General features: G+C 47.0%; 1 protein-coding gene across 2 annotated transcripts; it reads left to right on the top strand.

Moving 5' to 3' along the window:
- The first annotated feature begins 6,006 nt into the window (after positions 1 to 6,006).
- DHRS7B (dehydrogenase/reductase 7B) lies at positions 6,007 to 11,530 on the top strand. Of its 2 annotated transcripts, none has more exons than XM_010176997.2 (6): positions 6,007 to 6,196; positions 6,742 to 6,863; positions 7,998 to 8,208; positions 8,876 to 8,968; positions 10,445 to 10,597; positions 11,217 to 11,530. In XM_010176997.2, the coding sequence occupies exons 1-6, from the start codon at positions 6,046 to 6,048 to the stop codon at positions 11,420 to 11,422; spliced, it is 936 nt and encodes a 311-aa protein (XP_010175299.1). In that variant the 5' UTR covers positions 6,007 to 6,045; the 3' UTR covers positions 11,423 to 11,530. The 2 variants fall into 2 exon arrangements, with proteins under 2 accessions (XP_010175299.1, XP_010175300.1); XM_010176998.1 differs by having other exon boundaries at positions 6,025 to 6,196; positions 6,742 to 6,857.
- The last annotated feature ends 2,649 nt before the right edge of the window (positions 11,531 to 14,179 follow it).

The following is a 14,179-nucleotide window of genomic DNA, read 5'->3' as shown; positions in this document are numbered from 1 at the left end:
CAACACCCGCTGCCATCATTTCTGTGTGGAGAATTCCAGCTGGGTTATTGTGTTCCTTCTCCTGAACCCCTTCTCTGTTTTCTCTGTGAAACGGCTGTATTGTAGTGAGGAGCTCTGTCCAGTTCCTCCTGCCTTCCTTCTCAGGAGTTTTACTGGTTTCTGATGACCTCAGGGGATTTGTTCCATTATTTTCTGCTTAGAAAGTTGGGAATGAAAGCTGGTGATGTACACGTGGAAGTGCACACTGGCACTTCAGTAATTCACTTGTTTGAATTAATGTAATCACTGGTTTTTCTCACTGGGTTTTTGAATGAAGTTTTTTGAAGTACGGGGATCTTGTACAGCCCAGAAATTGTCCGCACATTTCCTGTTGGTTTATAGTCAATCACTGATTTAACAGACAATGCTAGATGACTTTTTTCTTTTCCCCCCCTTGGCTTAGAGGTCTCTAAGTTTGATTTTCAGTTTCTTTCCAAAGCAGTTAGGTCAGTAAAACTGTTCAGCTGTTACGAAATGCAAGTAATGCTCAATTTTCTCCCTCTCAATCACGGCTTATAAGGCATTTAGTGAATCTTCCCTGTGGGAGGGAATGCCCATTTCCCCAGGAAATTCTGTGTTTTGCTGCAGAGTGTGATGAGAAGCTCATCTGTCTGTTCCATTCTGCTCAAAGTTCTCCGGAATCCTAAGGGAAGAAATTAAGTCTTGTTTGCTTTTAACTGGCATGATACCCATTTTAGTGTGCACGATAACATTTGCCCAGAGAAGTTGTGGCTGCTCCTCCCTGGAAGTGTTGAAGGCCAGGCTGGATGAGGCTTTGAGCAACCTGGTCTAGTGGAAGGTGTCCCTGCTGACGGCAGGGGGGTTGGGACTGGATGAGCTTTAAGGTCCCTTCCAACCCAAACCAGTCTGGGATTCTGTGATTCTGTGATCACCCCAAAACTAATTACAGCAATAGAGAATTACAGCTGATTGACAAGTTGCCTCTTTGTTTTTTCCCCCCATCTAGAGTGTGGAAAGCCTCGTACTGGTCTTTATGGATGCTCTGGATTCAACACTAGAAATTATTTAAGCACTAGAAATAATCAGAGGGTCACTGTAAGTTTTGGATCATTTTAAATTCACTTCTCTCTTTTCCATCTGGGGGTTCAGTGACCCCCCCACCTTTGAAAGGTCGCAGAGGTTTGTTTTTAGAGGCAGGTCCTGGCAGTGCTGGCATTGGCCAAGGCGCCTTTGCTTGGTCTGCCGCCAGTTCCAAATTTAAACCAGGTCTGTCCTGTGGGAAGCCCAGAGGGAGACACCATCTGACAGAGTCACTGGCAAGCGAGTTCTTTTCAAAGGTAGGATATTGCACTTTCTTCAGACTAAAGTCAGTAGCTAATGAAGCTCAAGAGCTGCTGTGCTTCTGGACAAGGGCTTCCTTAGAAGAAAATGGGTTGGTTTTTTTTCCTTCCTTTTATCCCCCCCCCACCTTTTAAATGACACCTTTTGATTTCTGAAAATAGCCTCCCAGTTGCTGCTATTTGTCATGGAAAGGACAATGTGATTCTAGGTGGCTGAACCTAAAGGAGAATAGGGGTTGTTTGGGGAAACTATTCTGCTTTTAGATTCTTTAGGACTTGATCTCCTCTTTGCTGCCTTTAGTGCACCCTTGACCTTCTTAACTGAGCTCCTTGTTCCTTCAGAAATCCTTGTCCTGCCTTTTATGGGATAACATCCAGTTTTTACTTTAGGGGAAAGTTGTTTTTTTTTAACTGGATATATGTGATTTATTTTATGTTAAGCCTTTCCAAAAGTTTTCAATCACCTGTATTTGCTTATATTTTCATATTCTCATTTCTGCTCTGCTAATAACCTGCATGTTTTTGGGATGGAGAACTGAGAATTACGGGACTTTAGCTGAACCAGTTATGAGCAGTGGCTTATCTCCTGCCATGACCTGGTGTCATGCACGTTACCTGTTAAGAATTAATAACAGTTTTTCTCAGCATGAATACCCAAAGTTTTGAACAAAGGTGATAGTGGGGTTGGAGACCTTTGAGCAAGAGATCTGAGGATACCCACTTCATCTCGAATTAGGTGTGGAAACCAATGCTTTTAATGTGAAATGGTGTTATCTGCCCTGGGATGTCTTTATCCACTTCAAAGTGTTCCCCAACTTCAGTTCAAGTTTATTATTTTTATCTTCTTCTCCCAGCAGCTTAGCATTTTTGATGTGAATCAAGTCTTTTTTATCTATGATCCATCTCATTCTCCTTCAGATTGCAGCAGGTTTTTTTTTACCTCTGGCTTTTGCAGCAAATAACCCCAGTACTGAACAGAATATAACTTCTCCTTCAGGTTGCAGCAATTCTTCCCTTTGGGCCTTTCCACCAAATAACCCTGAAAACTGAAGAGAACGTAAGTGCCACCCTGTTGTGCCAGTAGCCAGCACTGGGCTCCGTAAGGTGGACACTGTTGAACATGCTGCAGTGTGGCTCTATGGCTTGAGCTGATTTCCATGTTCTCTTGTTCCACTGATACTTATTTCATCAATGATTTTTAAAAGCATGTTCAATATGACAAGCTAAAATAAGGACTCATGGATTTGTAATATGAAATCAAAGAAAAACTTGTTAGAGACCTTCTAGTGGCCTTCCAGTACAGAAGGGGCTCCAGGAAGGGTGGGGAGAGACTTTGGACAAGGGCAGGGAGTGACAGAACAAGGGGGGATGGAGCTGAGATGTGAGGAAGAAATTCTTCACTGTGAGGGTGGTGAGACACTGGCCCAGGTTGCCCAGAGAAGCTGTGGCTGCTCCTCCCTGGAAGTGTTCAAGGCCAGGTTGGATGAGGCTTTGAGCAACCTGGTCTAGTGGAAGGTGTCCCTGCTGGTGGCAGGGTTGTTGGGCCTGGATGAGCTTTAAGGTCCCTTCCACCCCAAAGCAGCCTGTGATTCTGTGATTTGGTTATGCTGTAGGTCTGAAGTGCTTACAGGAATTGTGTCTTCTTTCCAAAATCACTTGGTTCAACTCGGTTCTCCTCTCTCTCAAGCCTGATTGAACTGAGATTTTTTTCCACTGGGGGCTCTTTTTAAGGGGCCATTTGAGTACCTTCCTTGGAAGAAGGTACTGCAGCTGTAGGCCCTAATAAAAAAGGATCAACATCTCCAATCAGCTGGTCCTTCTCTCTCCTGCTCCCCTCCTTCATCCAGTCTCTCTCTTCCCCATCCCATATTTCCCCTTCCCATATATCAGAGGGAGTTACCTGTTGATTCAGACTCTTGCCAGGAAGCTGCACAAGTGGGTTGCTGCTGCTGACTGGCTTCACAGCTTGCTGCAGCCTTCAGGCAGAGACTGGGTCATCTGCCCAGTTCCTGGATATAATATGAAGAAGAAAAGAAAAAAAAAAGAGAGAGAGAGAAAGAAAACCAATAAAAGATTTGGAAGGATTTTTGAAATGAAAAGAGATTAGAGGAAGACCTTCTTTGCTTAGAAAGTAAATGAATAATAATTGCTGTGATTAAGGAATAAGTTAACCAGGCATAACTGATGCTGTCTGACCAAACCATGGTTTTTAGTTGGTAGGCTTGGGGGCTCTTTTCCACCAGCCCCTGTGGCAGAGAATTCAATCCTTGCAAAGTCAACCTTTATTTTTGCCAAAGAATGCTGAAGAACCACAGTGTAATCAAACAGGGGACTCCCTCCCATCTCCTAGTGAGGTTTAGTTAGAAAAAGTGTCAGCAAAGCTCCCTCTTCCTAGTTACCTTCTCGTGTGCATTTTGCTGAAATCAGAAGCAAAGCTGCTCAGGGATGGATTTATCAAATGCCTCAGCTCCAGCGAGGGCTCCTGAGGGAAGTGCCACTCCACCTGTCAGCTCCCACTTTGGAAATAATGAGAGGTCCTACACGGGAGCTGAAGATTTTTGACTCCAAAATGTCCTGTGAGCTGCTCAATGTCAGCACAGCACCTGTTTTCCCTGCCCACATCTTGTCTTCTGAATCTCAAGAGACCCCTGAGAGCAAAAAAAAAAAAGGACAACATGAAGAGGGCAACTGCTTTAAATGACTCGCTCAACATGACCCAGTAAGGAGAATCTCCCACTTCTCCAGCCTAAAGGTGGCCAGTGACCTTGTGTCTAAACAGCTCTTTCCCAGGAATTATTTTAGGGGTGATAAGTTAAATCACCTCTACCTGTCCTCTGCTGTAAATCAGGGCAAGCTCCACACTCTGTGCACACTCAGCACAAAGAGGGGAAGGAATACTGTGAGCAGCTGGGTGCTGTGCTCATGAGCTGCTTCGCAAGGGAATGAGTTTAATCCTCCTTTTGGGTTTCTGATTTCCCACTCTGGGTGCACTCCCCACGCTGCCTCACACACGGTGTTACACAGTGAAGATACATGAGTGAGCTCAGGAAGGAGAAGCTCCACAGTGTCTTGAGAAGAGTTGTGTGCTAACTCAATGGTTTTAGTTTTAGACCTTGTCAAGCTTATTTAGAGCTAACTCAGCTATCTTTGTGTTCTTGTGTTCTACCTGTGCCTCCAGAAATACGTATTTTATCCAGTTCACTACTGTTTCAGCAATTTCTACTCGAGGAATTCTGTCCAAGCCCCTGGTGAAAATCTGGAAGAGTTTGACATTTTCCACGAGCTCTGTTCCACAGCATGTAGAGCCTCTGTCAACCCCTCAGGTCCATCCTTCTACTCGAGGAATTCTGTCCAAGCCCCTGGTAAAAATCTGGAAGAGTTTGACATTTTCCACATGAGCTCTGTTCCACAGCATGTAGAGCCTCTCAGCTCCATCCAAGCTCAGTCCTACTTAATAACACTGAAATCTGGCTCAGCATTATTAGTTACCTCTTGTTTTCTGCTTCTCACGCTGCCTTTTTGTTTGAGGTAGAGTATGAGTTGTGTGGCCAGACCCTTCCAGTATCTTCCTGGTAAAGACCTGTCTTGCAGTTCCAACTGCAAGAGTTCAAACTCCATCTGCACAACAGGGGAGAGACACTAATACTTGATTTTGACTTTATGTGTGATGCAGGAGTTGTATAGACTCCAGGAAGGGGTTGTAACTGACTTTACTGTGACATCGAGTGTAAAAGCTTGGGGGTGTATATACAGTGGGAAAATTAGTGACCTTTTTTACAGCAAAAGTATCACTTACTCTTTGGCCACGTAGTAAACTGTAACATAAACTACTCCCTTGAAGGCAATGGCTTAGCAAGGAGATTAGGGCTATGCACTGGGATCAGAATCCAATTCCAGGATGAGCTGGGTCTCGTAGATCCTTTAGCTTGGGTGTCATCCACAGATTTAATTTCAGTGTATTAGTTAACACAGGTTTGTGCTGTTAAACTGCACAATTAACGATGGCATAAAAGTAAAGAGCACAAATGTAGGCTTTAGCCTACTAGATTGGACATGTGGCTCGTTTAAATTAGGTAACTTGTCTCCACTAAGGGGTGGTGAAAGACACTGGAGAGGGAAGCACAGATTTCAGTACATTAAGCAAATAATGTGCTCAGAGAAAACTCAGTCTGCATCTGCAGAAGACAGACTGGCTTATATCCATCTGGGATGTTGCACAGTACCTGGTCTCTGGCATGTAGACACTGTGGTACTGCCTGTTCTAGAGAAATCTAAGAGGTTTTAGTAGAATCAGAAGAATGCAGAGACACATCCCAGCCCTGAGGAGCTTCCACTCTAAATGCACTTTGTATGAGAGTGAATCTAGAGCAACATGGAAAAGCATGTGGGAACAGCATCTCTGAACCCAACTTTGTTACACGACAGCTGACAAGATCCAACACCAAGTGTCCTGCTGGGATGTTCAGATTAGCATTTAAAATACTTAAAATTGGGTACTGAGGTGAACATTTGAAAGTCTAAATGAAGGGATGAGGACATCTGTTGAAGATACCTCTGTGTGGGATTTGCTTTATTGGTGGTCTAAGGCAGGGTTAAGAAGAAGGATTTCCCTGGTTTTCCAGTGTCTACTAATTTTCTTGATGGTGAAATGATCTGTTTCCTTTCATCTTCTGGCTTTAGGAAGACCGTTCAGAAAGGAAAACTCATGGATTTCACAAGCACAGTCATCATCCCGCTGCTGTTTGGCAGCCTGGGGATCTTTGCTGTTTTTCGGCTACTGCAGTGGATGCGGATGCGCACTTACCTCCAGGACGCAGTGGTCGTGATCACGGGGGCTACCTCTGGCCTGGGGAAAGGTAAGGACCATAAGAAGGACACCAAGGTCACTGTAGTCCCTTTTAAGAAGGACATATAGTAAAAAAATTAAGAGGCACAGGCAAATTCACTGTGAGGGTGGTCAGATACTGGAACAGGTTGGCCAGAGAAGCTGTGGCTGCTCCTCCCTGGAAGTGTTGAAGGCCAGGTTGGACGAGGCTTTGAGCAACCTGGTCTAGTGGAAGGTGTCCCTGCTGCTGGCAGGGGGGTTGGAACTGGATGAGCTTTAAGGTCCCTTCCAATCCAAACCAGTCTGGGATTCTGTGATTCTATGAAATTCAACCAGCTGATGGGGGAGGATATGCGAACAGCACAGTAACCGTGAGCACCCCAGCTGCCTCACCGCTGTCACCTGTCTGTCCAAGTCACAGGAAAATGGCATCTTGCTGTCACTTCACTGTCACTCAGGAGTAATAAAGCCACCCTAGACCCTCACCAGCTAAAAGAAGTTTTAGCCTATCATCAGGTATGATGTGGATCTGCTGTCTGTCATTCAAATGTCTACTTTTCCTTGCTTCCTCCACAGAATGTGCGAAAGCTTTCCACGCAGCTGGCTGCAAGCTGGTGCTCTGCGGCAGAGACAGCGAGAAACTCAAGGACCTGGTGCAGCAGCTTTCTACCGTGACCAACCACCGAAAGAACGTAAGTGTGGGAGAAGGACAGGCTCGTTGTCTCGTGCAGCTGGGATTTCTGTTCCTGTTATTACAGAAGCTACAGAATTGCTTGTGGGTTGGTCTGTTGAGCAATAGGAAAAATGCAACTCTGTGGTTAGGGATAGATCTTGCTATGGGAGCAGACTGAGCTGACATGTCATATCTTGTAAAAACCCTACAGAAATAAGCCAGCTGAAAGACTCCTCGCTTTGTAATGGAAGTGAAAGAATGAGAGAGCAGAGTGCTCAGACCCCTTGGCATCTGCATGTCATATGCAGATGATCCGAGGGCTGGAGCACCTCTCCTATGAGGACAGGCTGAAAGAGTTGGGGCTGTTCAGCCTGGAGAAGAGAGGGCTCCAGGGAGATCTTACAGCAGCTTCCCAGTACCTGACGGGGCTACAAGAAAGCTGGGGAGGGACTTTTCATAAGGGTAGTTAATGACAGAACAAGGGGAAATGGGTTTAAGCTGAAAGAGGGGAGGTTTAGATTAGATATTAGGAAGAAGTTCTTCACTGTGAGGGTGGTCAGACACTGGAACAGGTTGCCCAAGGAAGTTGTGGCTGCTCCTCCCTGGAAGTGTTGAAGGCCAGGTTGGATGAGGCTTTGAGCAACCTGGTCTAGTGGAAGGTGTCCCTGCTGCTGGCAGGGGGGTTGGGACTGGATGAGCTTTAAGGTCCCTTCCAACCCAAACCATTCTATATATTGAATCTGGAAAAGTGATTTTCCTTGTGTTGGCTTTTATTTTTGATGTCTAGTTCTGCTGACAGTGGCTAAGAAAGGGATTGCTGGCTTCTGAAGAAGACACATGGGTTAAATTTGTTACTATTTCAGAGGCATTTTCCTTAATAAGACAACAGCAAACTTTTCATACTTGAGGAAGATCTCACTTGCCCCTTTCCTAGGCTCTGGTATAAGGAACAGGCTACAGGAACAGTAAAGATGAGAGCACAACCTGCTTCTGTTGTGGAAAATGGAACTGCTGCACTGTAATTGCACAAGGTTTTGAGGGCCCTTCTGGGCTTCCAGAGCTGGGCAATCCTACAGCTCCTTTAAGTCATGAGCATGAACATCCAAGCACATTCAGCACAGCCTGAACTTGTCTTTTGCCAACTTTTGTTTATTCACAGACACACAAACCTCACACTGTGGTATTTGACCTCTCAGACACTAAAACTGTCCTAAATGCTGCTGAAGAGATCCTGAAGTACTTGGGTCATGTGGACATACTGATCAACAATGCAGGCATTAGCTTCCGAGGGACTGTTGTGGACACGGGACTGGACGTGGACAAGAAAGTGATGGAAACAAATTATTTTGGTCCTATAGCCCTCACCAAAGGTACCACGATCTGGATTACAGGGGGGGAGTGGATTAATTGATACCTTCTGGAGGCCAACACAACTAAGCACAGCTGAACTTTGGTTTGTAATTGTATTTGGTACAGTACAGTGTAAGAGGGGAGGAAAGTTTTGGTTTATGGGCAGATTTAAAGTTGATGCTTGGAGATGAAGTACCTGATTAGAGATAACACCTTGTTTAAAACACTCCCTGACTCTAGTCTGGCAGGAATTTTTGAAAAGAGATACAGTTAGCCTGTCTGCACTGCTAAAACCCTAGAGAACACGGTGTGGGTTCTAGGTGAAGCTGGAGAGTTCCTAGGAAACTTCTTGGGTTACACAGAAAGTTCAGCCTGGAGGGTGTCAGCTGCAGGAAATAGAAAGATGTCCTGGTGGCAGAAAGGAGCGAGTCCTGCTGACCATGCCTGTGGGAGATCACAGCAACTCTCACAGCCTTCGTGCAGCCTCACTGGCACCAGGAGCCTCCCAAGGGGTGACCCAGGCAGACTGCAGCTCCAGTTAGAGGCATCCTAAGCACTATCCCTTGCCCAACCCCTACACTGAACAAGGGCCTAGTAACTCACTTAGACATCTGTGAACACTCTGAACGCATCGATTCTTGACAGCAGGACTGTTACTCTGAATGAGTCTTTTCTGTCTCTCACCAGCGCTTCTCCCCTCCATGATCAAGAGGAGACAAGGCCACATTGTGGCCATCAGCAGCGTTCAAGGCAAAATAAGCATTCCCTTCAGATCTGCATGTAAGTACCTCCACGGGAGATGGAGAGACATATCTGGGGCTCTGGCATGAGTGAAGACTTGGCTACTGCTTCCACATTTAGCTCTCCATAGAGCTGGCTGTGCGCAGGGAAGGCAGAGCTGTGCATCATTGTCACTGTGGCCACAAATCACTGGCAGCTGAGGAAGGTGCTCTCATATAGACTCACAGCCCTGTCCTGAAGTTGTTAAGGGATGGAGAAGGAGAACATGTTTTCAGCGTCTTGAAAACAGCTTGATATTCCTATCTTAACACTTGAGAGTCCCTATAAACTTTCTGATTAACTCTGTAATTTTATTGCACTTTATCTTTGCTGTTTGCCTGGTTAATCTCCTACAAGAAAGTAGGAATTTTTTGTTTTACTAAGTTGTGAAGTGCAGTAGTACAACCAACACCAATATAAAAACCTCAACTGTTATGTTGATGCAGCAAACTTCATGCTAAATCAGTTCTGACAAGAAATAATATTGGTGAGATTACAGGAAAAAGCCTTTTAAAAGATGGAGGAACTAAAAGGAGAGCGTTTGGCATAGAACCATCAATGGAAAAGTACAGTGGGGATGGCAGAAGAGTGGTGGGGCATGATGCTGAGCGAAGGAGAGCCTGGAACATCTGCGCCATCTGGTCTAGCAGACGATGTGGGTACGATGGCACCAAGAAGTGTGTTCTGAAGAGCTTCCAGAGCACTTGCACTGTGACCAGAGCTGTGTGGGCCTGGCAGCACGGAGTTCAGCTCTTGTCTAAGTCCTGAGGCAGGGTCTGCAGCCTGGGCTAAGCTCCGTGCTGCTGTGCCAACCCTGCAGCCAGGCTGAGGTGATGGCAGTCACAGCGCTGGTGACCACGGAACACGAGTGAGCAAAGGGAGTTGCTCAGCCATCTAACAGAGGAAATCCTGCCCTAGGCCACACTTCTCTACTCCTGTCCGCTGTGTGATCGGGCTGTGTCTTGTGTGCAGCCATGCTCTGAACCTGCTCTGCAAGCCCCCAGCACACGTAGGGCAGCTGGGTGCTCGGCAGTGAATGTCAGCTCTGCCCCCCTCTGCTGCCATCGTGCTCCCCAGCCCCAGCCTGGCTTGTCAGATGCTCCCCAAGCCAGGCTGCGTGTCTCCACGAGTGGGAGGGCCTGGGTTCATGCTGTAGTGCTTTGGCAGGGCTGTGATATTAAGCTCAGGATCCCAGCCAGTTTCCAACTTGAGTATTTACATTTTGCCTCCTAAACTGACTCCCACTCCTACTACCTGTTGCTGCCATTCACTTAAAAAAACTCAACAAAAACAAACAAAAAAACCCCAATAAAAAAACCACCAAAACGCAACAACCCAAACCTAGAAGCTGTAGAACAGCTGCTGGGTTTGTGCTGAGAAAGGGCTGCACTGCAGTGAAAAACCCAGTCAGGGGAGTGAATTTTCCTTCAGCCCCACTCCTTCTCCTTAGTGCACGGTCTTTTTCCTGTTTTCCAGATGCTGCCTCTAAGCACGCCACCCAGGCCTTCTTTGACTGCCTACGAGCCGAGGTAGAGCAGTATGACATTGATGTGACAGTTGTGAGCCCCGGCTACATTCACACAAACCTCTCTCTCAACGCCATAACAGCTGATGGAACTCGCTATGGAGGTGAGATGGGATTTTGTGCTCCTCATTTAAAGCATCTCCACCTCACTGAGTCACTCCTAAGTGTGCCTGCAACCTACAGCCTCTGCTGGGGACACAGGTTATCCCTGAAACATCAAAAGACAACTTTGGATGCAGGGTAGGAAGAGTAACCCCCAAAATTCAGCTTCCCTAGACAGTCTTCTAGCGCGACTCTTCTCAGTGATGCCTAATGGTAGGACAAGGGGCAATGGGTGTGAGCTGGAACACAGGAGGTTCTGCTTCAACTTGAGAAGAAACTTCTTTCCAGTGAGGGTGCCAGAGCCCTGGGACAGGCTGCCCAGGGAGGGTGTGGAGTCTCCTTCTCTGGAGACATTCAAAACCCGCCTGGACACCTTCCTGTGTGATCTCATTTAGGTTCCTGCTCTGGCAGGGGGGTTGGACTGGATGATCTTTCGAGGGCCCTTCCAATCCCTGACATTCTGTGATTCTGTGACCATGAATTATACCTGCCTGTTCCTCCATACACTGGTGTAAAAACCAAAACCAGACAAAAGCAGCCAGGTACACTTAGAGCAGAACATTCCCATTAAGCGTGTGCTTACCTGCTGGCATTGGTGCTTACTCAGCTTTCCTTTGGCAGTTATGGACAAGAACACCGCCGAAGGACAGACGGCCGCAGAGGTCGCGCAGGTGGTTCTCAATGCAGTGGGACAGAAGAAGAAGGAAGTGCTCGTAGCTGGCCTAGCACCTTCCCTGGCTGTCTACCTGCGAAACCTCTTCCCCAGGGTCTTCTTCACCTTAATGGCAACTAGAGCAAAAAAGGAGAGAAAAGCAAAGGAGTCTTAGAGCTCAGCTCATTGGAGCAGTAACTGTAGGGAGAGGCCAACCCCCTGCAGTTGGGCTGGGACATCAGCAGAGGTGCTCCTGCAGCAAAAACCTTTCTCAAAACGCTGCAGTTGACCATTGCATGGAGAGTGGGAAGTGGTTTCCCCCACATCGGGGCAGGCCCACTTGCTGGATGACAGCACCTAAACCTCACTGAAGAAGGTGCTTGGACAGAGGGGGAGAGCTGAGGCTGCAGGGGAGGGTGACTCCCAGGAACACACTTTGCAGCAGGGGAGGCCCATGTGCTGGAAGACAGCACCTTCCCTCACCTCGCTCCAGGTGTGCTCAGCTTTCCTGGCCTGCTACAAATAAAACCCACCTGTTGTACCTTCACACCAGCTGATATTTGCTTTCCTCCCTCCCCATGGCCCCTCTGAAATACAGTCCTCAGCTGGGAGCTCTGCTGATCAGTGTCTCCTTCCTGCTCCTTCCAATCTGATCTAGATGTTGCTTGAAGTGGAGAACAGAGCCTCTGCTTATTAACGTACCAAACCATCTGCTATGTTAAGCTAAAAATCAAGTCCAGTGTCACTTTTAAAGAAATATCTGATATAAAATGTAAGTTTCATTTAGCAATTATTTTATCTGTCTGAATCACACCTTACTGATGTACAGGGACATTTAACTCTGCCCTACCTGACAGTACAGTATTAACCCCAGCACAAGTTAATGCAGGGGAAGCACTGAAGAGATAAATATCCCAGCAAGGTGGGCTGCTGCGTGTGAATCCTGCACAGCGACAGCCCCTCACCTGGGCCAGCTACCAGCCCAGAGCACAGGGGAGGTGAGTGTGCAGACGCCAGGAACACGGTCTCCTGGCAAGCAGAGGACAATCTGTGCATGTAGAGTGGACAGTGGAGGAGACAGACCCTTAGTTCTCATCTGTTCTAAAGCCATCACAGATGCTAATTAGGATCATCTGTTCTAAAGCAATCACAGATACTAATTAGGATCACATCCAGTGAGGGAATGATACCTGCCTGTTCAGACATCACAGGCTTCAGGGAGCGCGACAGCCGGAGGGAATGTCCTGTTCCATTCTGCACCCTGTCTCCTCATGTTGTGAGGGATCCCAGCACCACTGGGAAAAAGGAGTGGCTGCACAGAGACAGTTCAAGGACAGAAATAACCTTTTTTAACTTGAAATAACCAAGGTCCAGGCCCCTGCTGCCACCTCCGTGCACTTACCAGCATTCTCCACGCGTACTGCCTCGTACGTCCCGCCCGTGAGTGCACATCCAAAGACAAATAAATTACATTGCTATGAAATTCATCCTTTGTTCTACTTCAGCTCCTCACAGCAGGTGACATCAGAGGAAGGGAAAGCAGGAGGGGTTTGTTTTTCTTTCATACATTCCTGGAAGGTGCTGTTGTACCAGTAGTAGTTGCAGAACAATGTGCTTCATCCCAGCCCTCTTCACATCATCTGCTAGTTCACAGCAGACATAGTGTGAGTCCACACAGAGGATTAGTCACCGTAAAACTCTGATCCAGGCATGTGGGCTCAGCAGGAACTTCTTCAAAAAACCTTTTCTTGCCCACTAGAGATTTATAAATGATTTCTGAGAATCCATCCCAGATGGTGACCAGGACGTGGTCAGTGATCACAGTGCTGCTCCTCAGGACATCCTCTACCATTTTCACTGTGGCTGAGGTTGCACATTAGTTACGTAGAGGCTTAGGGTTGAAGTTACAAGCTGAAGCTTTCACCTGTACGTATCTTTTTTCCTGTTAAGTTAGAAAAGCAAGGCTTTACCTTCTCTCCCTTTCCACACAGGGTGTATCTGTGAGGGTTAGTTGTACTTTTCACATTTTGCATGTTCAAATCCTCTATTTCTTGGCAAAATACCGTACTCCTGCCAGTCGTGTCCAGCTGCTCCGTGTTGTGGTGTTTCAGGTCATGGCTTCACAGGAAGGAGCGAGGGGCTGCTTTGCATTTCTGTGTGACCATCCAGGGTGCTGAGGGTGCGACGCATCAGGCCTGAGGAAAAAAAATAAATGATGTGTGGGGAGTTACTGTAGTTACTGTCTGAACTACAGCTCCAAATCAGAGGTTACCGAGAGCGTGCACATCCCCCTTGGAAAAATTCCCTCTGTGTGACAAGAGGAATGTCCCACATTCCATGTCAGAGCAGCTCCATGAGGTCAGGATGGGCAGCAAAGCGTGTGGTGCTTTAGAAGGGGAGGTTTGTCCCCAGCCCCTGTAACCCACAGCTGCCCCACGGGGGGAGGCAGATACAGCAACTATCTCACGTGTCGCTGAAACATGACCCTCCAGAGCCCACTCACTCGCCCAGGTCACCCTGCACAGTCAGAGCACTGCACAGCCAGGATGTCACCAAGCATTTTAGCTCGATGATCACTGATATTTCTTGGAAAACCAGCCCCCCCACGCCTCATCCATGTCCTCTCCACCTCAGAATGGAGCGAAGGATGCGTTTTTAAAACAGACCTACCTGTTGTGACAGCTAAGCTGCCTTGTCACCTCTTCTCCTGCAAAAAGAGACCACAGGAAACTTGCTCATTTCTAACTCCAGACTCCTTGATGTCAGACATATGTTTAGGGAGCCCACCAAGGGTTAGTCCTTCTGCCAGCATCATTATTCCAGGCAAGGGAAAGCTTAACACAAAAACAGTGCCCAGGACCACAGAGATTTGGTGAAAAAAAAGGAACTAACAGCCCTGAAATTATTGTGCATTGATTAAAAAAAAGAGCAG

The sequence above is a fragment of the Antrostomus carolinensis genome, unplaced genomic scaffold (assembly GCF_000700745.2).
Source record: "Antrostomus carolinensis isolate BGI_N321 unplaced genomic scaffold, ASM70074v2 scaffold29991, whole genome shotgun sequence".
NCBI classification, from domain to species: Eukaryota; Metazoa; Chordata; class Aves; order Caprimulgiformes; family Caprimulgidae; genus Antrostomus; species Antrostomus carolinensis.
The sequence above is the reverse complement of the archived record's forward strand: the minus strand, read 5'-3'. Positions and strand labels throughout refer to the sequence as shown.